This window comes from Petaurus breviceps, unplaced genomic scaffold, assembly GCF_028583685.1.
Source record: "Petaurus breviceps papuanus isolate PSGF00001 unplaced genomic scaffold, PetGlider_PUasm1.0 90444, whole genome shotgun sequence".
In the NCBI taxonomy this organism is placed as follows: Eukaryota; Metazoa; Chordata; class Mammalia; order Diprotodontia; family Petauridae; genus Petaurus; species Petaurus breviceps.
This window is the reverse complement of record NW_027187256.1, coordinates 4,056,535-4,083,081: the sequence shown is the minus strand read 5'-3', so window position 1 is coordinate 4,083,081 and position 26,547 is coordinate 4,056,535. Positions and strand designations below refer to the sequence as shown.

At 38.4% G+C, this 26,547-nt stretch overlaps 1 protein-coding gene across 1 annotated transcript in view; it reads left to right on the top strand.

Moving 5' to 3' along the window:
* LOC138177798 (olfactory receptor 52I1-like) overlaps positions 1-24,636 on the top strand; it is a 38,143-nt gene extending 13,507 nt beyond the window's left edge. The window contains exons 2-3 of the mRNA XM_069108999.1: positions 19,926-20,050; positions 23,621-24,636. Coding sequence (XP_068965100.1) covers positions 19,926-20,050; positions 23,621-24,636 — 1,141 coding nt within the window. The remainder of the gene's footprint in view (positions 1-19,925; positions 20,051-23,620) is intronic.
* The last annotated feature ends 1,911 nt before the right edge of the window (positions 24,637-26,547 follow it).

The window sequence follows — 26,547 nt, the reverse complement described above, 5'->3', positions numbered from 1 at the left end:
TATATATATATATATATATATATATATATATATATATATATATATTTCTATTCCCTTCAAGTACTGAGAAAGGTTTCATAAGTTACAATTATTGTTTTCCATGTAGTAATGTTAATAGTTCAACTTTGATAAGTTCCTTATGATTTCTTTCCCCTGTTTACCTTCTCATGCTTCTCTTGCTTCTTGTATCTGAATGCCAAATTTTCTATTCAACTCTGGTTTTTTCAGCAAGAATTCTTGAAAGTCCTCTATTCCACTGAATGACCATATTTTCCCCTGAAACATGATACTCAGTTTTTCTGGGTAGGTGACTCTTGGTTTTAATCCAAGCTCCTTTGACCTCTGGAATACCATATTCCAAGCCCTTCGATCCCTCAGTGTAGAAGCTGCCAGATCCTGGGTTATCCTGATTTTGTTTCCACATTATTCAAATTGTTTCTTCTTGGCTGCTTGTAATATTTTGTCCTTAATCTGGGAGTTCCAGAACCTGGCTATAACATTCCTAGGAGTCTTCTTTTTGGGATCTTTTTCAGGAGGTGATAGGTGGATTCTTTCAACCTCTATTTTACCCTCTGACTCTAAAACATCAGGGAAATTTTCTTTGAGAACTTACTGAAGGATGATTTCTAGGTTCTTACTTTGATCATGGTTTTCAGGTAGTCCAATAATTTTTAAATTCTCTCTCTTGGATCTATTTTCCAGGTCAGTGGTTTTTCCCATGAGATATTTCACATTGCCTTCTATTCTTTCATTTGTTTAGATTTGTTTAACAGCATCTTGATTTCTCATAAAGTCATTAGCTTCCATTTGCTCCAATCTAATTCTGAAGCAATGATTCTTTTCATTGAGCTTTTGAGATTCTTTTTCCATCTGGAAAATTCAGCTTTTTTAAGGCATTCTTTTCCTCATTGCCTTTTTGAGCCTCTTTTGCCATTTGAGTTAACCTATTTTTTAAGGTAGTATTTTCCTCAGTCAGGTTGTTGACTCTCATTTTGTAATTTTCTTGCATTGTTCTCATTTCTCATCCTATTTTTTTCCTCCAGTTCTCTTATCTGCTTCTTAAGGTCCTCTATGACCTGTAACCAGGTCATATTTTCCTTTGACGCTTTGGTGCAGGAGTTCTGACTTCACTGTCTTCCTCGTGTTCCATGCTTTGCTCCTTTTTGTCCCCAAAATAGAAGTCTAATGTTGAAATCTTCTATCTGCTTTGTTTCCTTTGCCTGGTAATGTTGCCCTCAGTCACTTGCCCCCTGGGCTTTTTGCCACAGTAGGACTCTGCCACCAGACAGGGGAGCTTCCTCCCAATCACTGGGGCTTTCTCAGTTGCTGGAGGTATTAGATGGGTGCCCTCTCTGAGGTCTCCACACACTCTGGCAAGCTGCACACACCCCAGGACCTAGGTGGCCTAGACTGCAATCCAGATCCAAGCAGGTTAAAGCAAGAGCGATTACCCCTCAGACTGGTTCTTGGTCCCCCTACACTCTGCAGGCCAGGAGCTGAAGCTGCCACGTGGCACTGGTTGGCTGTGCCCAAGGCTCAGCAGCTTCTTGCCCCGGCCTCAAAAGCCATGCACTCCCACTTACTGGGTCCCAAAGTCGAGACTGCACTGACCTCTCACTTTGTCCTTCACATCTATGTGTTGATAAATCTGGAAACAGCCACTGCTGCTGCTGATCTGGAGTACCTCGGGCAGGCAGCTGGTCAGGCCCACCCTGGGGCTAAAGCCTCGGTGTGGGGTTGGGCTCAGCTACCAGAGCATTGTGCTGGCTGCTTGCTGCTGGCCTGCTGGGCTGTCCTCAGTGGTAGCTTAGCTTCTCTGTGTCATTTTGTGGGTTCTGCATCTCCAAAGTTTGTTTAGAGTCCTTTTTACATGGATTGGGGAAGGTGGAAGTAGGAGCCCAGCGGAGGTCCTGCTTCTACTCTGCCCTCTTGACTCCACCCCCATTTGCTCTATTCTGATTTCTTCTTTTTTTTTTGCTTTTTGGAGAGCAATTGGGGTTAAGTAACTTGCCCAAGGTCACATGGCTAGTTTTGTTTTAAGTATCTGAGGCTGGATTTAAATTCAGGGCCTTCTGCCTCCAGGGCCAGTGCTCTACTCACTGAGCCACCTCTCTGCCCCCAATAAGAGTGAAGTTATTGGTAGACTTCACTTTTCTCCTCTCTCCATGTATTAGATTTTTCTTATCTTTCTTTCTTTCAATTCTAATTTCTAAGGAATTATTTTCTTCAGTGAGTCTTTGTACTTCCTTTTCCATTAGGCTACTTATTGTTTTGAAGGAGTTTTTTTTTCCTTCAGTGAATTTTTGTGCCTCTTTTTCCATTTGACCAATTCTGCTTTTTGAGACATTCTTCAATGAGCTTTTGGACTTCCTTTTCCATTTGACCAATACTGCTTTTTAAGGCATTTTCTCCTCATTGGCTTTTTGAACCTATCTTATCATTTGGCTTAGACTGTTTTAAGGTTCTATTTTCTTTAGTATTTTTGTGTCTCTTTTACCAAGCTGTTGGTTAATTTTTTGTGATTTTCTTGTATCACTCTCATTTATTTTCCCTAGTTTTCTTCTGTCTTTCTTACTTGATTTTCAATATCCTTTCTGAGCTCTTCCATGGTTTGAAACCAATTCACATTTTTCTTGGAGACTTTGGATGTAGGATCTTTGACTTTGTTATCTTCTTTTGAGTATGTGTTTTGGTCTTCCTTGTCACCATAGTAACTTTCTCTGGGTAGAATTTTCTATTTTTCCCTCATTTTCTCATCCTTTTACTTGACTTCTAACTCTTTGTTAACATGGGTTCTTTTTCTAGGGTGAAGGCACACTCTCCCAACCTTCAAGGGTATTGTGCAGCTATTTTCAGAGATACTTCTAAGTACCTGTAAGTTTTCAGTTCTTCCAAGGTGGTGCAATCAAAGGAGAAGTGTGTTTAGTACTCTCCTGGCTTGCGTTCTGGGCTGTGAGCAACCATAAGCACTCTTTTCTTCCTTGTAACTGTAAGGAGGGCCACAAGCTCTGGGAGTATTGACATTTGACTACAATATTGCTGGGAATTATAATTTTTTGATCTATTTCAGGAGGTGATTGATATACTCTTTTAATGTCTATTTTACCGTCTGCTTTTATCATATCAGGATAGTTTCTCGATAATTGTTTGAAGGATGATGTCTAGGCTCTTTTTCTTTTTGATAATGATTTTCAAGTAGTCCAATAATTCTTACACTATTTCTCCTCTATTTTCCAGGTCAGTTGTTTTTTAATGAGATTTTTATATTTTCTTCTAATTTTTGCATCTTTTATCTTTGTATTATTCCAACAGCATGACAGAAAACTGAATTGCTTCCATTTGAATTGTCTCAGGAAGATTCTTGAAGATTACTTGGCAGAATAAAGTACCAGACATTGAGGTCCTTTATTGAACTAAACAGCCAAGCATTCAAACTCTACCACAGACAGAAAAATCTGATGGATGCCCATGTTGTTTGAACGCCAAACATACTCTTGCCAAAAAGACTATTTTATAAAGAATTCACAAAGGTCAAGAATTCACATGGTAGGGGCGGCTAGGTGGCACACTGAATAGAGCACCAGCCCTGGAGTCAGGAGGACCTGAGTTCCAATCCGGCCTCAGACACTTAACACAATTACTAGCCGTGTGACTATGGGCAAGTCACTTAACCCCAATTGCCCTCCAAAAAGCAAAAAAAAAAAAAAAGAATTCACATGATAGTCAGAAGTTATAAAAGAATACTTTCAAGGCTTCTCTTAAGAGCTTTGAAATTGACATGAATATCATGAAATTCTTGCACAAGATTGCCCAGCATGGTGTTCCCTCATCAGAGAAGGTGCTATACTTTATGAGCAAAACAAAATTGAAAGTAACTAAAAAAAATGAGATGGGCAAATTTAGAGAATCCATCCCAAAGGTTCACATTTGTGTCTAACTAGTGGTAGAGCATTCTGAACTTATGATGGTCTGATCAGTCACAGTCTGATACAGTGTAACTTCACTCTAATGTTACGATGTCACTTTGGTCCTCTTCCAGAATGAAAGGCAACTACAAACCATTGTTTCTTGATATTTCATGGAATCACTATGTTCCACTGGGCCAACTGTAATTTTTAAGGATTTATTTAATTCAGTGAGCTTTTTTCCATTTGGTCAATTTTGCTTTTAAAGGAGTTTTTATATATATAAAGGAGTTCTGGATTTTTATACCTCTTTTACCCTTTGGCCTATTCTGTTTTTTAAGGTATTATTTTCTTCAGTGTTTTCTGTGCTTCCTTTACTAAGATGTTGATTCTTTCTTCATTATTTTTCTTGTATCACTGTCATTTATTTTCCCAATTTTTCCTCTCCCTGTCTTATTTGATTTTTTAAATTGTTTTTGTATTCTTCCAGGAATTATTTTTGGGTCTGAGATCAATTCCAATTTTCCTTTGAGATTTTAGAAGTGGCAGATTTGACTTTTCTGTTTTCTTCTGAATTTGTGTTTTGATCTTCTCTGTCACCATAATAATATTCTATGGTTACATTCTTTTCTTGATGTTTATTCATTTTTTTTAGCCTTTTTCTTAACATTTAACTTTATGTTACAGTTGTATAGTGCTCCTGGTGTGGATGGGATGTGCCCAAATGTCAGGTTGTTGTTGTTGTTGTTGAGCTGTTTTTAGGTATAATCCTGGGTCTATGTAAGTTTTCAGTTCTTCCAAGGTAGTATGCTCTAATAAGACATGTGATCACTGCTCTTTTGGTCTGTACTCTGGTTTGTGAGTGACCACAAGTGCTCTTTTCTGCTTTGGCTTTGTGACCAGGGTTCTCCCTCCCCTGTAGCTACAAGTCCTATCCACTAGTGCTCCTCCTTGCCCTGGAATTGTGATGCAGGATTTCAACCTGAATCTACATATGGGCAATGCAACAGAGTCCTGCACCTAGTGTCAGAAAGAAACCCCTGCCACTTTCTTCTGATCCATCATCTGACCCCATTACTGTCTATAGGCTGAGAGCTACAGAAGTTGTTGTGGCTGATTCAGTTGCCCCCAAGTCTTGCTGTTTGTCTGCTTTGGTGCTTGAGTGCTCCCTGTTATCTTGCAGGGGTATTGCCTCTTCTTGTATGAGCTCCATTCTCACCCCGTTATTACATATTCTTCCTGCTGACCTTCTAAGTTGTCTTGGGATGGAGAATTGATGCACCACATACTTTTGTGAGTTATATCACTCTAGAATTTGTTTTGAGACATAATTTTAAAGTTGTTTAGAAAGGAATTGGGGGGCAGCTAGGTGGTGCAGTGAGTAAAGGGCTGGCGCCAGAGTCAGAAGTACCCGAGTTCAGTTCCAACCTCAGACACTTAACACCCCCCCCACACACACACACTCAATAGCCTTGTAACCTTGGGCAAGTTACTTAACCCCAGTTGCCCTCCAAAAAGGAAAAAAAATAAAGAAAGGAATTGAGAAAAGTTCAGGAGAGGCTCTGCCTTGTCTCCACCATCTTGACTTTGCCCACTCAAATATTGCCAGTTTGTGGAGAAATTCCTTTAAGAATCCTTTTTTAGCTGGATTCACACAATGGATAGAAGACTGCAAGTAGAGGCAGAAAGACCCACATTCAAATCTGGCCTCAGACACTTTTGTGTGACCTTGGGAAAGTTGTATGACCCTGGGCAAGTTACTTTACCTCTATTTGCCTCATTTTCCTCATATGTAAAATAGGGAAAACAATGGCACTTACTTCCCAGCATTGTTGTGAAGATCAAATGAAGTAATATTTCTAAAGTGTTTAATCATAGTTCCTGGCACATAGTAGGTGCTATATAAATATTATTAATTAATTAATTTGAGTACTGTGTGTGTGTGTGTGTGTGTGTGTGTATGTGAAACTTCTACTTTGTATTTGCTTTGGCATAAATAGATGAGTTCCAGCACCAGTCTTGCTCCTTAGTAAGCCAATCTCTTGTACTCCAAAGAGAGGCACCAACCTCTATGGGAGTTGATATCTTTCTACTAACTGGGTGTTTCAGAGCTATACCCTGCCATGCTTTTTTCTACTTTTCAGTGGGAGAGGGCTAAGAAGAAACTTACTCTTTTGTAATCACTTGAGAATTTTAATAGGGAAGGTGACATGAAGCAACATGAGTTTTGTTTTTCATTTCTTTCCTTCTTTGAAATCTAATGATCTTGGAGGAGGCTGAGAAGAGAGCATAACTTTAGAATGAAGGCTCCACTCACTACTCTCTAGTTACTCAGGCCACAAGGGGATATCTTCACACTTGCCCTGCTTCAGAACTTTCCATATTAGCCCCTGAGGAAGAAAGAGGTAAATTTTAGTAACTAGACAGAACTCTTCTGGGGCTTGGAGAGATTCCTGGTGATTAGCTGTGTAGATATACTGTGGGGAGATGGATGTCTCATCACTTCTTTCTCCAACTGTGAATTCCCAGGGTTCTCCTTCTTCTACTTAATCAGTCCCATGGAGTTTAACCTATGAACCCAACAGTCTAACTTTTTAGTACCAGAAGGTACCATAGAAATCATATAATCTGTTCCAAACTCTGACTTTATGGAAATGAATATTGAAAACTAGAGTGGTTAATGAGGTCCCAAGTGTGAGGGCCAGGATTAGAACGTGGGTCTCTTGACTCTCTATCCAAATTTCTTTCCACCTTACTACCCAGTTTCTTTCTGTTAATTTCTTAGACTCCAGGGAGAAAGGGGAAGCTAGAATCTAGGGAGTCATATTTGGAAGGTGTGGCTGTTGCTGTTTTAGGGGATACTGATTGTGCTGTCAGGGGATAAGGGAACTTGCGATAACAGTTTGTGTATCCTAGGGAAAGAGTCTCCCAAGATCATCCATGTGTCACAGAAAGAGCAAACCTTCTAGATGAATATTTCTCTAAAAGTAAAGAGAACAGACTCAGTCTCTGCTCCACTCTTCTCTCATACCACCCTAAGGATATGTGGAAGGATTATATAAATCTTCCTTCCCTCAGCTTTGGCCAACATGTCCTACTGAGAGTCTGTGTGAGACCCTTCTTTGAACAAAGGTAGGGAAGCATATTGAGTGAGATGGATAGCTTTGCTGAGGATAAGTTAAAATACTGTTGGGGTGCATTGGACCCTTGTCCCTCAAGAGAGCACTTAGAGTTATAGATGAAGATTTTCAAAGGGCCTTAGGGCATCTAGTCCAAAGCTTTTATGATATAGATGGGGAAGCTACAGCTGAGAGGTGAGGTAATTTGTTCAGTATCACATAAATGGAGAGGAGATCTAGGTTTCAAACATAGTTTTTTTTTTAATTCTAACTCCAATACTTTGTAAATATAGGTTCCCTAGAGAAATATTTGGAGACCCACATAAAGAATAGAAATCACAGTGTAAGAAGGAATGGGATTCTATTAAATAAAGAGGACTGGTGATAATCTTACTTTTCTCAAGTGAAAATAATATGAGAATTTTGGACTAGACGACCCTCTTAGCTCTGAGAATTTGATATATGATTCACATAGAACAATTAGCAGTCAAAACAACTTTGAGAAAGTCATTTTCCCTTTGAGTTTCAGTTTCTTCAGTCACACAGTGAAGGTGCTAGAGTAAGTGGTAGAGTTTTATAACCTTATAAAGTTGGCCAAATATACTAATTCTTTAACCCATGCCACATATCTCTATGTGGGAAGGAATCTTGAAAGCAATTAAAAGTAACTTTCTACTTTTTCTCCTAGGAATCTTCCCTTCCCAATACCCACAAATTTCTTCCCCTGATCACACTCTTCCAGACTTTTTGAATACTTTCATTGATGGGAAGCACATTCTCACAGGGTGACTCCTCTTCATTATTAGATATAACTATTTATTAGAAGAAATAATTCCTTATAGGGAACTGAAAAATCATCCCCCATAACTTGCCCCATTGGAACTATTTCTGCCTTCTAGAGCTGAAAAGGGAGAACAAGGTGATCTATCTTTAGATGTCTGAAAGGGTAAGGATAATCCATGTAGGCTAGAGAAGTGATGACAATAGTCAGGGGGACAATATGATTAGTTCCAGTTATTGGTCTATGTGTTGGTAAAGGTGTTCTGCCCATGAGAGTCTTTAGACTTTGCTCACAGAATTGTCTGCCTTATCTTTCCACTTTTTTCAATGACATTTACATTGACCACGATGAAAAAGATCTCTCACAGACTTTACTTCTGCTTTACTCAGTGACAAGCACCTTGACAATGCCAACTCCAGACTGGTATAGTTAGTAGGGTCCATTTCAAAATAAAAAAAATGGCACACCAAGCACATGGGAGGCAAATAAGGGAGGAATGGGATAGGTGTTATAGAATGAGTCAAAGTCACCAAAGCAGCTTGAGAGGAAGGTGCTTTGTTTACCTCTGGATCTGGAGGAAAAAGATCTCTGTTTGAGTCCCTGGTACATCATTTTGGCTGTGTGAATCTGAGCAAGACATTTAATCTCACAGAGTCTTAGTATGTCCATTGGGAAAATTAAGAAACTAGTATTTTCATGACCCAATTTATGGGTTTGTTGTGAGGAATGAGAAATGTAGCTGATACAGTACAGACTTGGAGTCAGGAAGACCAATATTCAAATAACTACTTCTTATGCTTACTAGTTATGTGACATTTGCAAATCACATAACCACTCTGAACTTTAGTTTATTTATTGGTAAAATGAGAAAGTTGGGCTCAATGTCATTCAAGATCCCTTCCAGCTCTCAATCTATGATCCTATGAAAGTGCTTTTATATTACACTTTATAACTTACAATGTACCCTTGTGTTATTATCAATGAATGTCTTTAAATGGACTCTATTTTCGAGAAACATACAAATGGTGAAACTTAAAAATTTTAGGTCTATAGGTTTGCCTTCATCCCTGCTTCCTTTATAAATGTTCTAACTTGTTGACTTTAGGATCATACTATTGAATTTGCTGTGAAATAAGGGGTTAACATTTGGTAAAAATTCTCTACTTGGGTTCAAATGACCAACTGGCCGAGGTAGAGGATGGGCTAGGCATGGCACGACATACCCAGGGGAAAACAATTTAGAAATTTTAGGGGAATTTGAGGTCCATGTAAGTTAATTATTTGATATGATAGCCAAAAAAAAAAAGGATCTCAGACTTCACTGAGAGCGTCATAACGTCCAGCAGGAAGGAAATGATGATCTCATAGTGGGCTTGAGCAAATCATATTTGTCGTATTGTTTCCATTCTGAGCTACTCATTATACAAAGACTCTTGACAAGCCAACATATACTCAGAGATTGTTAATCAGTTTAACCCAAGGATTTTAAAAAATTGGTTGAGAGAACTGGATTGGTTAGTCCACAATAAAGATAATGTAGGGAGGATAATGATTGTTGTTCATTCACTTCAGTCATTTTTGACTCTTTATGAACCCATTTGGGATTTTCCAGGCAAAGGTACTGAGGTGCTTTGGTATTTCCTCTTCCATCTCATTTTATAGATGAAGAAACTGAGGTAAAGAGGGTCAAGTGGACTTGTCCAGGGTTTTAGCTACCCAGGGAGGACATGACAGATGTCTCTGAATGTGTGAAGTGTTGTTGTGGATAAGAGGGATTAGATTTGTTATGACTGGTCCTAGTGGTAGAAATAGGGTAATGACTTGATGATGGATTTTGTTCACATAAGAAAAAAACTCTTTTTAGTAACTGAAAATATCTAAAAGTAAAATGAAATGTGTCATGAAGTAAGCGGTTCCCATTTACTGAAAGTTTTCAGGATGAAGCTGGATGACAACTTGTCAAAACTGTCTTTATAAGAAGGACTCATTCCAAAACAAGTTGAATTTGGCTAGAGATGCTATGATTCTCAGAGCTGCTAAACCCTTCATATAGGGACAAGGGATTTGATAGTGGTATATCTATTCCCCATTGCATTAAGAGCCTAGGGTATTTCATATTTCTCCCCAGCCACTCCATGGTTCTATCTATGCAGGAAATGTGATATAGTGAGTGGATAGAGTGATTAATTTGGAGTCAGGAAGACCTGAGTTTGAATTCTTCCTCAGACATTTTCTAACTTTGTAACCCTGGACAAGTCACTGAACCTATTTTTCCTTATCTGTAGAATGGGGATAATAATAGCACTTACCTCAAAAGGCCACTGTGAAGATCAAAAGTAACAAAAGTGCTTTGCAAAACTTAAGATGCTACATAAGGTGAACGCATATCTTATCTGTCTTTTACTCTCCATCCTCATTGTCATGTTTCAGGTCTTTATTAACTCTCACTGTTGCACTATTGTAATACCTTTCTTCCTGATGACTTTGTCTCTAATTTCTCTTTCTTCAAAACTTTCTCAGAAACATGTATTTACTCAGTGACAGAGTAAAGTGTAATGGAAGAAGAGATATGTAATTGAACCATGAAAGCAATGTGAAAGAAACAGATGTTTTGTTTCACTTCCTCTATCTTGTATGTATAAATCTGATTTCTTGAGCCCAAACATGAGTTTAAATTCATTATTATTATATTTCATTTTAATAGTATTAGGATCCAAGGAAATATGGGAAGGCTGGAATGTTGGACTAAGTTTGTCATTCTATAGGGTAATTTTCCATCATATGATTTTTTTTTTTGCTTTTTAGAGGGGGGAAGGCAGGGCAATTGGGGTTAAGTGACTTGCCCAAGGTCACACAGCCAGTAAGTAAGTCTGAGGCCAAATTTGAACTCAAGACCTCCTGACTCCAGAGCCAGTGCTCTATTCACTACACCACCTAGCCACCTCTAGGTTTTTATCATTGGCAAGTTTGGGGAAAAAAAAGAAATCATGTATACCTTAGAAGAGAAAATGCTTAATATTGTAGGACCCAGTTATAGGGCCCTGAAGCACTCCATTATAGATATCTTTCCATGTTAACTTGTAACCACTAACAACATATCTTTGAGATCGGACTTACAATCACTTCCAAATACATCTAATCAACCTATCATATAATATCTTTGCATCTCTTTCCATGAGAATCTGATTAAAATATTTTTGCTAAAATCTAGGTACCATAAAATATCTCCAAAGTTTCACTAATTAGGTTGCTACATTAAAAAAAAAATGGAAATAAGGTTGTTAGACTGTCATGAACTGTTCTTCCTGAAGTTTTCTTGACTCTAGTTATTTTTTTTTAAATTGCTGCTACCTTTTCTAGATATTCACTATCTCTTTATTACCATTGAAAAATTTGTCAAGAATCAAAGGTAAGTTCATTGGTCTCTGATTTGAAGATTTGATTCTATCCTCTGTTTTTGGAAATTGATTTATTTGTTTATCTTCCATTCTGTGGTATCTCTCTTTTGCTCCATGGTTCTTTAAATTTCATTGATGATGGATCAGCCTTCCCCTTTGACAATCCATTCAGCACCTAAGAATCTAATACACCTGGTTCAAGTAACTTAATTTTATTAAGGGCAACTAAGTACTCTTAAACATCTTTAAAAATTTGTCATCTTTTATGCCAGGTCTCTATTAGTAATTTTTTTGTGCTCTTCTTTTTAAATCAAGGGCAATTTCTCTTGGCAGAGAAAAGGAAATCCAGTTGAGAATTGAGCATATTACTATATTCTTCTATCAAAGGTTAGTGTACTGACATAATTGGCTAAAAACATTCATTTTTCTCCACCATCTTATTCTTCCAAGTCTGTGATCTGCATGATATGAGGTTTAATTTGATGGCATGGATGATAAGTTCCTTGAGGGAAGATGAGAGAGACTTTTGAAAAAAAAAATATTTGCGTACTCATCACTGAAGACAGTGACTTAGACATAGGAGGTCAGAAATACTTATTTCATTTGTTATTTGTTGAAATCACTGGAATAAAATGCCTTGAAACAAAATTTTAGAGGAAGTTAATAGTGAGTTTTTTTTGAAAATGGTGAAATTTTTTTTCTGACTTCAGAGATGGATGCTGAGATGGAGGACTGAGGAATTATGTAAGAAGCATCCATCAGAATGGTTTAAGAGAGGACCTTGGAAACAATAAGCTAAGAAATCTATTCCTTTGTGGGTGTTATTACTTTATCTTCTTGCTGTAGGATTTTAGTGTTGACTAATCAACCAGATCATAACTCATCTTATTCTAGGAAAACTCCTCTTTCCCCTTTGGCTCTAGTATGTTCTGTACTATGTCAGTTTCTAGAAATAGCTAGAATAAACATACAATCAATTAATAAAACATGGTGAGCCAGAGGATTCAGTGAGGATTTTTATCAATTCTTTCTTGCCCATTGCTACAAACTCTGGTCTTGCTCTTCCAACCTTACCCACATTTCACCAGTCAAACCTCCAAGGGTGGATAGGAAGGGATGAGTAAAACAAGAGCTCAGGTCATCCACTTGCCTCCTCTTTATAGAAGATATGTCATTGGCTTGGTCTGAGAAACATTTTTTTTGATGCATCACATTAATTGGATTTGCCTTGACTTCCAGTCAAACTCTGCTGTGAAATGGTCTCTAAACCACTTGCTGCCCTGCTTCCTGATCATTGCCTACTTCTTGCACATATTACTGAATCCATTTCCCATACCTTCATCAGGGTCATATCAAAAAGAGTGCATGGACTTGTTATTAATGTCTTAGCAGAAATAAGTGCATGAAGGGCATAGGCAAATTGACTTTTCAAAGGTAAATAGAAAGAGAGAAATATGACAATTAAGGTAAACAAAATGCTCATGTCTCCTGTTATCGTTATTCCAGTCAGTATTTGTCTGACAAAAGAAATTCATGTCAACTGTTCCTCTACTCATGTGATTAACAAGATGAATTGCTATCTAGTCATGGAGAATCATCTCAATTTCAGAGTACAATGTGCATATCAATACATGATGCATTATTATTATCAAGAAAAATTCATATTTATATAGTGCTTTGATGTCTGCAAAATACTTAACAAACATTATCTCACTAGTCCTCATAGCAATCTGGGGAGGTAAGCACTATTATTATTCCAGTTTTACAGATAAGGAAATTGAGGATAAGAGAATTGAACTTTCCTATGATCACATAAAAAATGAGTATCTGCAACAATGTTTGAAGTCAGATCTTTCTGACTCTTCATCTAACACTCTATTTACTGTGCCACCTACTGTGTTAAAATTTTGTGAAACTAGCACTGCACACAGAAAACATAATTCATTGGACATAACAATAGCATGTGATAAAAGTATTCAAATTAGACTAAGATGCCAAATCACATGTAACATATAACATTAGAAGTGGTGTGCTATCATGGATAGCATCTGGTCTCAAGGATAAGCAGATGTGAGTTCAAGTCCTGACTCTGAAAAATATTGCTAATGTGACTCTGAGCAAAGAACCCTGCTCCTTCTAGGTAATAGAAGTTGCAGAGAAAGTTCAAGCCTGTATAAGTAGAGGATCTCCTCACTCCAGAGTTCACTATTGCAATGGCATATGATGCTATATTGTACAGGAACAAGAGATTATCTGTCATTTCAGACTTGTACACAGTGATTCTATATGCAAAAAGTATTCCACATGTAGAAACACAGTAAATGTGCATATAATAACAGTACCTACATAAGGATGAATTCTAGTACATATATAGTGATAATATATATATATGATAATATAGCAAGATAAAAGTCATACATATTATAGAGAATATGCTACAGTTACATGCTAAACACTCATTATTCTTACTTCCAAAAAGGGCATCATCTGACTATGTAGATAAATATTTATTTCTTTTCTCCTCAAGCATTGTAAGTGTTCATTCGCTAGACAGATAGTTCAAGTGCTTCTGTAATGATCACCTCATCTGAATCATTGTTCTCTGAGCTGTTATTTATCTCATAATTTGCATGTAAACAATGTAAAGATTCTTCATCTTAGAATACACTTGGCTAACTTTACATTGCTTCTTTCTTGCTGCTCACTAAGCACAACTAACCTTCCAACAGGTGGAAGTGTAAATGTGACCAGTGATTACAATGTATTATCTTAGCAGGTTCCCCATTTACTAGTCAATTTGCCAACCTAGAAAATAATCCCAATCTTTCTCTTATATAATATTGGATGGGTTTCTATTGGTATATAAATTTACATATTCCTAAGACATCTTGGGGGTAATTTATTCCTTTAGAGAATACATTTCTATTACAACTGTTTCAATTTGATACCATAGCCAGGTGATTGGTCTCCTTCAGCTAACTGATATACTTGTCTTCGAGTTTCTAATTCTTTTTCAACTTGTTAGACTCCAAAGTCATTCAATAGGCAAATAAGTTGGTTATACACATGTCAGCAGACATGGTAACAGTCTATAACATCACTTCTTTTTTTAAATGCTTTATTAGCTTCTGATTTACATCATTTCTGCCAGATTTTGAGTTACAAATTTTCTCCCCGTTTTTCCCTTACCCACAGCCCCAAAACAGCAGTCCCACAGGATATCCCCTCCTCCAATCTGCTCTCTCTCATATTTTCTCCCATGCCCTTTTAGACTTTTCCAGTGGATCTCTATGCCTCAGTACCTGTATATCTTATTTCCCAATTACATGTATTAATGTAATACATATTAATGCATAGTATTAATAATAGTATATATATGTATGTTTAAAGATTTAATTTTAAAACTTTGAATTCCAGATTTGTTCCCTTCCTCCCTTTTCACCCACCCTTACTGGGAAGATTAACAGTTCAGTGTAGGTTGTACATGTGTGGCTAATGCAAAACAATAACATAGTAGATATATTGTAAAAGACTGACTACATTTCCCTCCCTCCTATCCCACCTCCTACTTATTCTATCCTCTACTTTGATCCTGTCCCTTTTGAACAGTGGGTGCTTCCAACTTCCCTCCCCCCCAGCCTGCCCTCCCTTCCATCATTGCCCCTCTCATCCCCTTCTCCCCCTACTCTCCTGTAGGGTGAGATACCCTATTTAGTGTGCATTTCATTCCCTCTTCAAGCCAAATTCAATGGGAATAAGGTTGACCCATTCCCTTTTGCCTTCCTATTCTTCCCCTCCATTGTGACCATTTTCCCTTGCCTCTTCTATATGAGATAGCTTACCTCATTCTGTCTCTCCCCGTCTCCTCTCATTATATTCCTCTCTCACCTCTTAATTTCACCTTTTAAGTATCATCCCTTCCTGTTAAATTGGTTCTGTGCCTTCTATCTATGTATTCCTGTAAACATATGCCCATATACACTCATATATAGACATTCAACTACTGAGAAAGGTTTCATAATTTACAACTATTGTTTTTCCATGTAGTAATATTAATAGTTCAACTTTGATAAATTCCTTATGATTTCTTTTCCCTGTTTACCTACTCATGCTTCTCTTGTGTCTTGTATCTGAATGTCAAAATTTCTATTCAACTCTGGTTTTTTCAACAAGAATGCTTGAAAGTCCTCTATTCCACTGAATGACCATATTTTCCCCTGAAACATGATACTCAGCTGTGATAGTAATGGCAATTAAAGATTCCCCTGTATTGGCTTGGTTTTCAAATTGATTGTGTTAAAACCCAGAGTTTGCTAATCCCACCTGTGGGATGGGCTTGTTGATGTGAAAAGAAAGTCCTGAACTGGGAGGAGCTGGTGAGGTAGATTTGGAGAGACACTAGAGGGAAGCGGAAGATCTTTTTGGAAGCAGCACCTTGTGGAGAGAGAGAGAGACTAAGAGAATTGCTGGTGGCCGCTTTGAATTGCCCTGGACTTTTGAGACCTTCCCCCTGAGCTGCCAAGGACTGAGGAGACATGGCTGTTTTGCTGGTACTTTGTCTGTCTGTTTTGATGTTGTTTTGCCAGATTTGTTCACTGGTGAAAGACAGTCCTTTTGTTGAAGAAGTCCTGGAACCTGGCATTTGGTTAAGAAGCCCTGAGACTGTCCTGCAGACAGAGAGTGAATACTGTCCACTGGTGAGGGACAGTACTGTTGTTGCAGGGGTCTGGAGACTGTCCTGCAGACAGAGTGAATACTGTCCACTGGTGAAGGACAGTGCTGTTGTTGCAGGGGTCTGGGAACCTTTCTGTTGGTTCGGAAGCCCTGAAGAAGGATTTTCTTGTTGGATGTTTACAGAAATCCTGGGAGAGGGCTTTGCTAATGTGTTCAGGGGTTCTAGGACTGTTCTACAGACAGAGGATAAATTCATGAAGGGACTGGCAATGTATCTTATGGCCTTGCTAAGCCTTGTCTCCCCAGGAACTAAGATTGCTGAGAACTTGCCTCATGTCAAGATGAAGAAAAGACCTCCATTTGGGTATTAAGTGCTGTGTTTAAACTTGATGTAACTCTGGGGTAGATTCAATTGTGATCCAGGGGTGGGGAACTTTTGACCTTATTGTGCTCTGTGATTGACAAATGAAGGTACTTTACTTATGTTTGGAAACTAATCTCCATTTGAGAAGAGGGGTTTTGTGGTGGACCAAATGAAGGTATAGCCTAGGGGTGGAGAAGTATTTAGAACAGGGACTTTGTAATTGATTGAATGATTGGAAGGTCCTGGGGTGGGGTAGTACTTGGAGATTATTTAATCACACTTAGTAAATGCTGTATTTTGAATGATGTCATGTTTTGATCTTCTCTGTTCTTGGTTTGTCACTGAATAAAATAGAGAGCACCTATGCTGGTATTTTGAACCTGGGAAGTTGCCTTTCCTTGGCATTACATTACATCAGCTTTGCTGGGTAGGTGACTCTTGGTTTTAATCCCTGCTCCTTTGCCCTCCGGAATATCATATTCCAAGCCCTTTGATCCCTCGGTGTAGAAGCTGCCAGATCCTGGGTTATCCTGATTGTGTTTCCATAATATTCAAATTATTTCTTCCTGGCTGCTTGTAATATTCTCTCCTTAATCTTGGAATTCCAGAACCTGGCTATAACATTCCTGGGAGTTTTCTTTTTGGGATCTTTTTCAGAAGGTGCTTGGTGGATTCTTTCAACCTCTATTGTGCCCTCTGGTTCTAAAACACCAGGGCAGTTTTCTTTGAGAACTTCCTGGAGGATGATTTCTAGGTTCTTATTGTGATCATGGCTTTCAGGTAGTCCAATAATTTTTAAATTATCTCTCCTGGATCTATTTTCCAGGGTAGTGGTTTTTCCCATGAGATATTTCACATTGCCTTCTATTCTTTCATTTGTTTAGATCTGTTTAACAGCATCTTGATTTCTCATAAAATCATTAGCTTCCATTTGCTCCAGTCTAATTCTGAAGCAATGATTCTCCTCAGTGAGCTTGTGAGATTCTTTTTCCATCTGGCAAATTTGGCTTTTTAAGGCATTCTTCTCCTCATTGCCTTTTTGAGTCTCTTTTTCCACTTGAGTTAATCTATTTTTAAGGTGTTATTTTCCTCAGTCAGGCTGTTGACTCTCATTTCATAATCTTCTTGCATTGTTCTCATTTCTTTTCCCAATTTTTCCTCCACTTCTCTTATCTGCTTCTTAAGTTCCTCTGTGGCCTGTAACCAGCTTGTGTTTTCCTTTGCAGTTTTTGGTGCAGGAGTTCTGACTTCACTGTCTTCCTCCTGTTCCATGCTTTGCTCCTTTTTGTTCCCAAAATGGGAGTCAAATGTTGGAATCTTCTGTCTGCTTTGTTTCCTGTGCTTGGTCATGTCACTCCTCAGTCACCTGACCCCTGGGCTTTTTGCCACATTAGGACTCTGCCACCAGACAGGGGAGCTTCCTCCCAATCACTGGGGCTTTCTCAGCTGCTGGAGGTATTTGATAGGTGCCCTCTCTGAGGCCTCCACATGCTCTGGCAAGCTGGACACACACCCCAGGACCTCCACCCTAGACTGCAATCCAGATCCAAGAAGATTACAGCAAGAGCGATTACTCCTCAGACTGGTACTTGGTCCCTCTACACTCTGCAGGCCAGAAGCTGAAGCTGCCACGTGGCCCCGGCTGGCTGTGCCAGCGTCTCAGAGTCTTCTCGCCCTGCGGGCAAAAGCCACTCTTTCCCACTTAGTCCCAAAGTCCAGACTGCACTGACCTCTACTTTGTCCTTTGCATCTATGTATTGATAAATCTGGAAACGACTGCAGCTGCTGCTGATCTGGAGTCCCTCTGGTGGGCGGCTTGTCAGGCCCACCCTGGGGCTAAAGCCTAGGCATGGGGCTGGGCTCGGCTCCCAGAGCACTGTGCTGGCCGCTTGCTGCTGGCCTGCTGGGCTGTCTTCAGTGGGAGGTTAGCTTCTCTGTGTCATTTTGTGGGTTCTGCAGCTCCAAAGTTTGTTCAGAGTTCCCTTTTTACATGGATTGGGAAAGGTGGAAGCTGGAGCCATAGGGAGGTCCTGCTTCTACTCTGCCATCTTGACCTATAACATCACTTCTGGTGGCATTGTATGTAAGAGTAGAATTTCTGAGTTTTCACTCCATGGCTTTTTGTTTAGGCCTCAGTATGTCTATACTACATATTCACCAGTGTGCAGTTGAAACAGTCTTTAGGTATTCCTGCAGGTGTTAAAATTTGGCTATAGATTTCTTCATTGCTTCAATAGTTGTCATATACTTCTATTCTTTGCTTATAAATCTCTGACTTGATCAGCTTTAATCCTGTTAGGGAATTCATGTACAAGGACGTATGTCTCCCATCACATTTTTTCAGCTAGGGGATCCTTCTATTTCTTGTCTGCTTATGCTTGTGCAGATTTCATGAAATGCTCTGTTAAAACTAGAATATTGCTTATGTTTTTCCTATTTCCTTCCAGAGATAATATATCAACAAGGATTTTTTTAAGCATCTGCTATGTGTGAGGTACTGATGTAAGACTTGAAGATTTAAAGACAGATGTGAAACAGGTCTTGACTTCAAGGAACTTAAATGTTAATAGAGATAATAACCAGGGCATATATATGTATATACAAGATACATGAAAAAATAGTAACAATGATAATGTTAACCAGTATTCATATAGTGTTTCAAAGTGTGCAAAGTACCTTGCACATGTTAATTCTTTGGATCCTCATAATTACACGGGAAGTAGGTGCTATTATAATCCTAATTGTACAGATGAAAACATTGGGAAAGGTTTGCCTAAGCTTACAAAGCTACTAAGTGTCTTAGGCAGGATTTGAATTCAGGTTTTGCTAAATCCATACCCAATGTCCTATACATCTGTGTCCAGATATAAGGTAACCTTAGAGGAGAAGACATTAGCAGCTTGAGGATGGAAATGGGATGAGGAAAGGTCTCTTGCAGGAATTGGCTTTTGAGCTGAATATTGAAGGAAACCAGTTATTCCAAGAGATGGAGTGAATTCCAGGTAAACGGAACAAAGGTACAGAGAAGGGAGATAAAATAAATATCACATGTGAAGAATGATAAGCAGGCCGGTATAACTAGATTGTGGAGTCCATGGAGAGGAGTAATGTGTCAGAAGACAAAAGAAGTAAGAAAAGGCCAGCTACTAAAAATGCTTTGCATGACAAATAATTATAAATTTTATCTTAAATGTGATATGATAGGGAGCCATTGGAGTTTACTGAATGTGTGTGTGTGTGTGTGTGTGTGTGTGTGTGTAGAAGAGAAAGTTTGACACAGATCATTTCTAAAGGAACATCAACTTGGAGGGGTAGAGCCAAGATGGTGGAGTAGAAGCACAGACTTCGTGTGGGCTCCCCTGTAATCACTTCAAATACATGTAAAAAAAATTACTCCAAACAAACTTTAGAGCTACAGAATCCACAAAGAGACAAAGAGAAACAAATATCTCTCTGAAAGAAGCCTGACAAGCCAACAGGAAGGATCTATTGCACTAGTCTGGGAGCTGAGTGCAGCCCCATGTGAGTCACATGATTCCTGGCCCCAGAGTACCCTGACCATCAGCAAGCCTGGAGCAGACTGCAGGAGAGAGAATCACCAGCAGCTGGGGCATTTTCCAGAATTATCAACTCATAAATACCAAAAAGAAAGTAAAAGGTCAGTGTTGAATTTTGTGGGAACAGGGGAACTGAGAGTGTGGTCTGGCTCCTGCCCCCAGGGCGAGAAGTGGTAGAGGTGCAGCGGCAGCACAGCCACCATTGTCTGGGTGTCTCAGGAGCTCCTGGGTTGCAGCTTGCAGGGGGACCAAGTGACAATTCAGAGAATAATTGCTCTTTCTTTAACCTGCTTGGATCTGGACCGTGGTTTTGGGTGTTGGTCCTAGTGTGTGAGCCTTGAGCCAGAGCTTGTGGTGTTGTGGTTGGGCACCCAACTGATAGCTCCAGTAGCTATGAAAACCCCAGTGATTTGGGATGAAGCTCTCTCCATTCTGGAAGCAGAGTTCTACTGTGGCAAAGTGCTCAAAAGTCAAGAAATTGGCTGGCAAGATGAGCAAGCCCAAGAAACATAATCAAATCACGGATTACTTTTTTTATGGACAAAAAGGATCAAGTCATGGAGCAGGAGGAAGACAGTGAAGTCAGAACTCCTGCATCAAAAGCCTCCAAGAAAAATATTAACTGGTTATAGGCCATGGAGGAGCTTCAGAAGGATCTTGAAAATCAATTAAAAGAAGTGGAGGAAAAATTGGGAAGAGAAATGGGAATGATGCAAGAAAATCATGGAGTCATCAGCCTGCTAAAGAGGACCCCAAAATATACTGAAGATGATAACACCTTAAAAAATAGACTAACTAAAATGGCAAAAGAGGCTCAAAAAATCAGAAAGGAGAACTCCTTAAAAAGCCAAATTTGCCAGATGGAAAAGGAATTTCAACAACTCACTAAAGAGAATAACTCCTTCAAAATAAAATTGGAGACATTGGAAATCTGATGATTTTATGACAAATCAAGATACTATAAAACATATCCATACATAAAAAGGAACCTTAACTTGGTAATTGTGTGGAGGGTAGAATGGAGAAGGGAGACACTTAAGAAAGGAGATCAGCTAAGAGTCCATTTGAGAGGCAATGAGTATGTGGACTAGGATAGTGGCTATGCCAGTAGAGAGAAAGGGACTGACTATATTAGAGATGTTATGGAGCTAGAAATAAGATTTGGCAACTGAAAGAAAAAAAATGTTTCCATTTCCAAACCCTAATATGGATAGATTTTGTCACCCAACTCATAGAAGCCTAGCTCTTTTATTTTCTCCAGTAGCATCTTTGGCAAATTTTCACAAAATGAGTAGAAGATAATTATAACTTGGGATCCAGCTCAGCTAGAACTTTGGCATCTTTGATCCTTACTCTAATTGCATCAAGTAGCCTTGTAGGTTCAAGGAAAAGGTAAGTTTATGGGAACTAAATTAGTATCTTTAAGGTCTTTGGCTGTCCTCCCATCCTTCTGACTGACCCCATCTTGATTTTCTGAAACTGTTCTGATCCCATTCAACTTTTGAGTAATTAACACTGGATGTTGTCTAGCAGACTCTTTACATGGGTTCCCATTTAGAACTCCTTTGTATAATAAGATAAATTTTCCTCTTCTATTCCTGATGCTTAGGTATTGGGCTACAGTAATCTCCATTTCTAGGACTTTTTGTCTTTTCACAAACAGTTCTACCACAGATCTTTTTCTCAGGAGATTCCCTATCAACTTTGGAAAAATAAGGGCAGGATGGGGTGGTATGGGAGAGGAAGTAAGGTTGTTTTCTGAAGCCCATAAATGAGAACATATTTTGGAAGACAGCTTTCCCTATGTAGAACTCTGTTCTTGCAATCTGTTTAATCATCAAATAATATTATTATATCTAGTAAATCATTATGGCTAATCTGTTGTTTAATCATTTCAAATGCATTCAGGTTTGTTTGGAACTGCCCATTAACTAGCAGCCCAGGGCTTACTTCTGGGAGAATCTATCTCAGTATATGCTGTTAAAATATTAACAGTCTGCTCTCCAAAAAGGAGACACACTTGAAAGCTTGATTTGCATTATTAATCCTTTGTAAGTTTAGACAATCAACAAAATAATGATCAAGTCCTGATTTGTAGCCTTCATTGATTTTTGAGATGTAAATGTTCACATTGAAAATTTAACAATCACCGGTGATAAGAGTTGGCTTCAGAATAACTAAATCTATCCATATTTCCTTGTGTTGACTTTTTTCCCATAGATGAATTTTTCACCATTTGAACATCCTTGCTTTGAAAGAGAGTTTTAGGCATTATTTTAATTTCTGCTTCTTTGGTAGTGGGGAAGTAGAGCTAGTGACAAGATTACAGGTATACTCCTTAACTTTCGTGGTCTTATGGTGCTTGGAATTCAGATAACTTAAAGACCATATACAAGCCTCTGTCTGCCTCTTCATAATGTTAAGAAAGTACTTCAGATTCCTCAAGTTATTCAAAGTGCCAGGAGAAGTGACCTTAATGTCTTTGTTCTCAGCAGGTAGGTATATATAATATTACAATTTCCTTGTGAAGAAACAGTTCTAAAATTTAGTGCCACTGTTCCAAAAAGTTAATATCCATCCTGTTAATTTTAATTTGTTACAATAACGATGTGCACAGCAAATTTATAGTTATCAATTCTAAGGCACACAATCATGTAAGACTTCAATTTATGTAGGCATACAGAGGAAGAATGGAGAGAGCTTTATTGTCAGCATCTGCTTTCGTCCAATCACTAGTACCAAGTATATTAATCTATTTAATTTCTTGGGGCTTCCTTTGGGATTGCTGATTTAAAGGTTTCACCATGGATATTGCTGTATCTATACATTTAGGCTGTTAGAAGATCTTTCTCAATATGCTACAAGCCCTGCTTCCCAATGCAAAAAGAAAACACAATGTAATAAAGTCAAGTCTGGATTACTATAAATAATGAATCCCATGAAGTGGTCACATATTTAGAATGCATACTATTTGAAGTTTTAATTATTTATAAAATATGATAATTCATTCTAATATAAAGGAAATATGTAATGGATATTTCAATAATGCGACTACTTCCTGGAAATTATCATTTGCACTAATTAGAGTTTGGATATACAACTCCTAACTGCACCTCTGGTAAAAAAAAAAAAAAACACAACCTCCCTTTCTCCCCCCCCAAAAAAAACACTTCAATTTTGTGTCTAAGGTAAAGAAGTTTGCTATGATTCCCAAGTACCTTTCCCAGGCCCCAGACTGACTAACCTAAAGTATTTCAAAATGTCAACTATAGGCTAGTCACCAGGAAATACAAAAACTAGACTACTAAGACTACTAAATATCTACTAAGGTATTGGATTTCCATTGGATCTTACATGTGTCTGTAAGGAAGACCACATCGTATAATGTCCTTGCTTGGAATTAATTTTTATTACATTGAAAAGGTTTCATTCGTCTTCTACTTTTTCTTTATGAACTATTTTCGCTCCCTAGAAGAGTTTCCCTTGCTGATCAATGAGTGTCTTATGTAGTCACATTCATCTTTTTAGATAACTTCACTTTTCTTTCCCACTCTAATAATTTGCTTTTGTGTTGAAATAACTTCGTTTTGAGTTTCTATTTTCTCTTACACTGACCTCATTTGAAAACATTTAGATTATGGGATTTTTCCTCTATGTTTTTTATGGATTTGATATGAAGTACAGGCACAGTCTGAAATCCCCAAATTTAAGGGATAAACTTGTGTATAGTGTTCTAGCATAGATATTTACCCTTTCAGTAATAAGACAGAATATGTATAGTAGTAGTAAAGGAAGGTTTATTTCCTTACATTATTTCTCTAGGTATAATTTATTTCTATGGCTTTATTAATAGGAAAGAAGTTTCCTCAATGATGTTACAATTACACTCCAACCACACATCATTACCTCCTGCCACTTTCTTCCTCATGGGTGTCCCAGGATTCGAGGAGACTCACATCTGGCTAGCAGTCCTCTTCAGTGTCATGTATAGTATGGTCCTTGTGGGGAACAGCCTCATCATGACTGTGATCTGGGTGGATCCTGCACTGCATGAGCCCATGTATTATTTCCTATGTGTCTTGGCTGGTGTGGACATCATCATGGCAACATCTGTGGTCCCAAAGATGTTGAGTGTCTTTTGGTCAGGTAATGGTATCATTGGCTTCACTGCCTGCTTCACCCAGATGTACATTGTCCATACAGCCACAGTCATGGAATCAGGGCTTCTGCTAGCCATGGCTTTTGACCGCTATGTGGCCATCTGCAAACCTTTGCACTATAATACCATCCTTACACCATGGAAAATTCTGGGCATCAATGTGGCAATTGTGATAAGAGCTACCATTGGTTTGATCCCACTGAGCTGGATGGTGAGCCATTTACCATATTGTGGCTCACATGCTGTCCCTCATTCTTATTGTGAACACATGGCTGTGGCCAATTTGGCATGTTCTGACCACACAATTAGTAATCTCTATACACTGATAGGATCCTCTGCTGTTGTAGGCCTTGATGTGACATTCATCTCTGCCTCCTACAGTCTAATTCTTCAGGCAGTATTTAATCTTTCCTCTAAGAATGCTAGGCACAAGGCACTTAGTACATGTGGTTCCCATGTGGGGGTCATGACACTTTTTTATCTACCTGGGTTGATATCTGTCTATGTGTATAGGTGGGGTCAGGATATAGTTCCCGTGCATACTCAGGTTCTACTCGCTGACTTATACCTTGTCATTCCACCCACTCTGAATCCCCTTATCTATGGACTGAGGTCTAAGAAGATCTGGCAGGGGGTATGGAACACAATGGTCACCAGTCTCCCGTGTCACCCTGTGTGAACTCTAAAAAGGAAAGAAGAGTTAAGCAAGAGTTTGTTATGGGTGACATAAGATTTATATGGGAGATTTGACTATGGGGTAAGTAGGAATATTAAAATTATGTCATTCCTGATATAAAAAAAATTGTCACTGAAACTGAGCTGGTATACTAAGGTATAGTCAGTATAGATTCAGCATTGCTGCAAAGGGCTGTCTCATTTTCTAACATATTTCCTGAAATTCCAACATTAAATATGAATGAAAAAAGCATTTAGCAAGCATCGTGGCTGGTGTGGACATCATCATGGATATTAATGTTAAATGCTATAATATGCAAATGTAAATGAACAGAAATCCCTGCCCTCAAGGAGCTAACATTCAAATGTTGGGCTGGTCAGCAGTTCTAGTTCTTATGAGTGTGATTAAGCTGCTGTGTTGTTGTCATCCCATGTAAGCTGCAGAGAAGGCATAGATACTGCTTCTCGACTCCTCATAAAAAAGAGAAGGGACTTTTTGTCTGGGTGTGCTGACACAAGGCATTAGACAAATGATTGAGATGTCTTTCCTGCCTGTCTACATTAGGATAAGGAGTGCTGTAAGCATCTGAGGTGTAGAGAGAGGCCTCAGGCTTTTTTCTGACCTCCCTTGTTGCCTCCACATAACCTATGTGCTCTGTGTCTATTTTACTTTTTTTAAATTCTTAGGTGAAGTATTGAATTGAGCTGTGCTTTTCAGATCCTTGACGTTAGAAAAAGTGATCTGCTAAGGCTATGTGATGTGGAATCCATGTCAGATTGAACATACAGCTCAGCCTGGTAAGGATTGAAGTGTCCTGCTTGACACAGCATTGAAATGGATCAAAAGTGGCCAAGAGGGAATCATGGATTTTCCGATCTGCTCTACCACACTCAGAAGTACTGTGAATGTTAGATAGGAACTGTTATAAAGTTCAGTCCATTCTCCCCAGGGAATGAAGTGGTATGGATGAAAGCATATTCCTTCAGGTATTGGGGGGGAAATGTTTGTATACTTCTCTTCTTCCTATGTCTTTTCAGTAAATATCCATTTGCAAAAAAAAAAAAAATTGATGTTAGATTACTTGAAACTGAGGTGCTAATCACTTGCACTTGATATTGGGGAAAACATTGGAATCTTCATAATATTCTGTGGTATCCTCCTTATCCTTCCTTCAGAACTATCCCGCAAAATAAATAGCATTTTAAAGACAAAAATGAAGAAAAAAATCAACACAACCAATCAACACAGTGAAAAAGTATAATATATATGCAATGCACAATACCTGTGTATGCCCCACTTCCATAAAGAGGTCTATTAAGAGCATCATATCGTTTTTTTCAAGTCATGCTTTAATCTTTATTATCTTTACTATTTTTCTATGTTCACATTTGATTTGAGTATGGAGTACAAGTGTGTTGCTCTTTCCATTCACATTGTTATACTTGTTGTGTATGTGTTTTCTTGGCTCTGGTTACTTCACTTTGTATCAGTCCATTTATATCATTCAATGCTTCTCTGTGTTTATTCCATTCATCATTTCTTACAGCACACTCATATTCAATGACATTCATATATCACAATTTGTACACCATTCCTCAGTCTATGTCTGTCTACTAATTTCCCAATTTTTGCCACCACAAAAAGTGCTGCTATAAATACCTCTGTGTTTATGAGCACTTTTTTTCTTGTCAGTGGATTCCTTGAGATATAAATACATCTTACTCTTTCTTCTTTGAAAACAAGGTTAGTGTAGACTTTCATGGAATTAATTTTGGTATTTTTTGGCATTGTTTTTCTTTCCATTTATCTTGCTATAATCGGGTGTTGCTTTTCTCATCCTATTTACTTCAATGTTTCAGCAGTTCATTAAATGTTCTTATGATACAGTGCATTCTTCATAGTCATGATTTCATG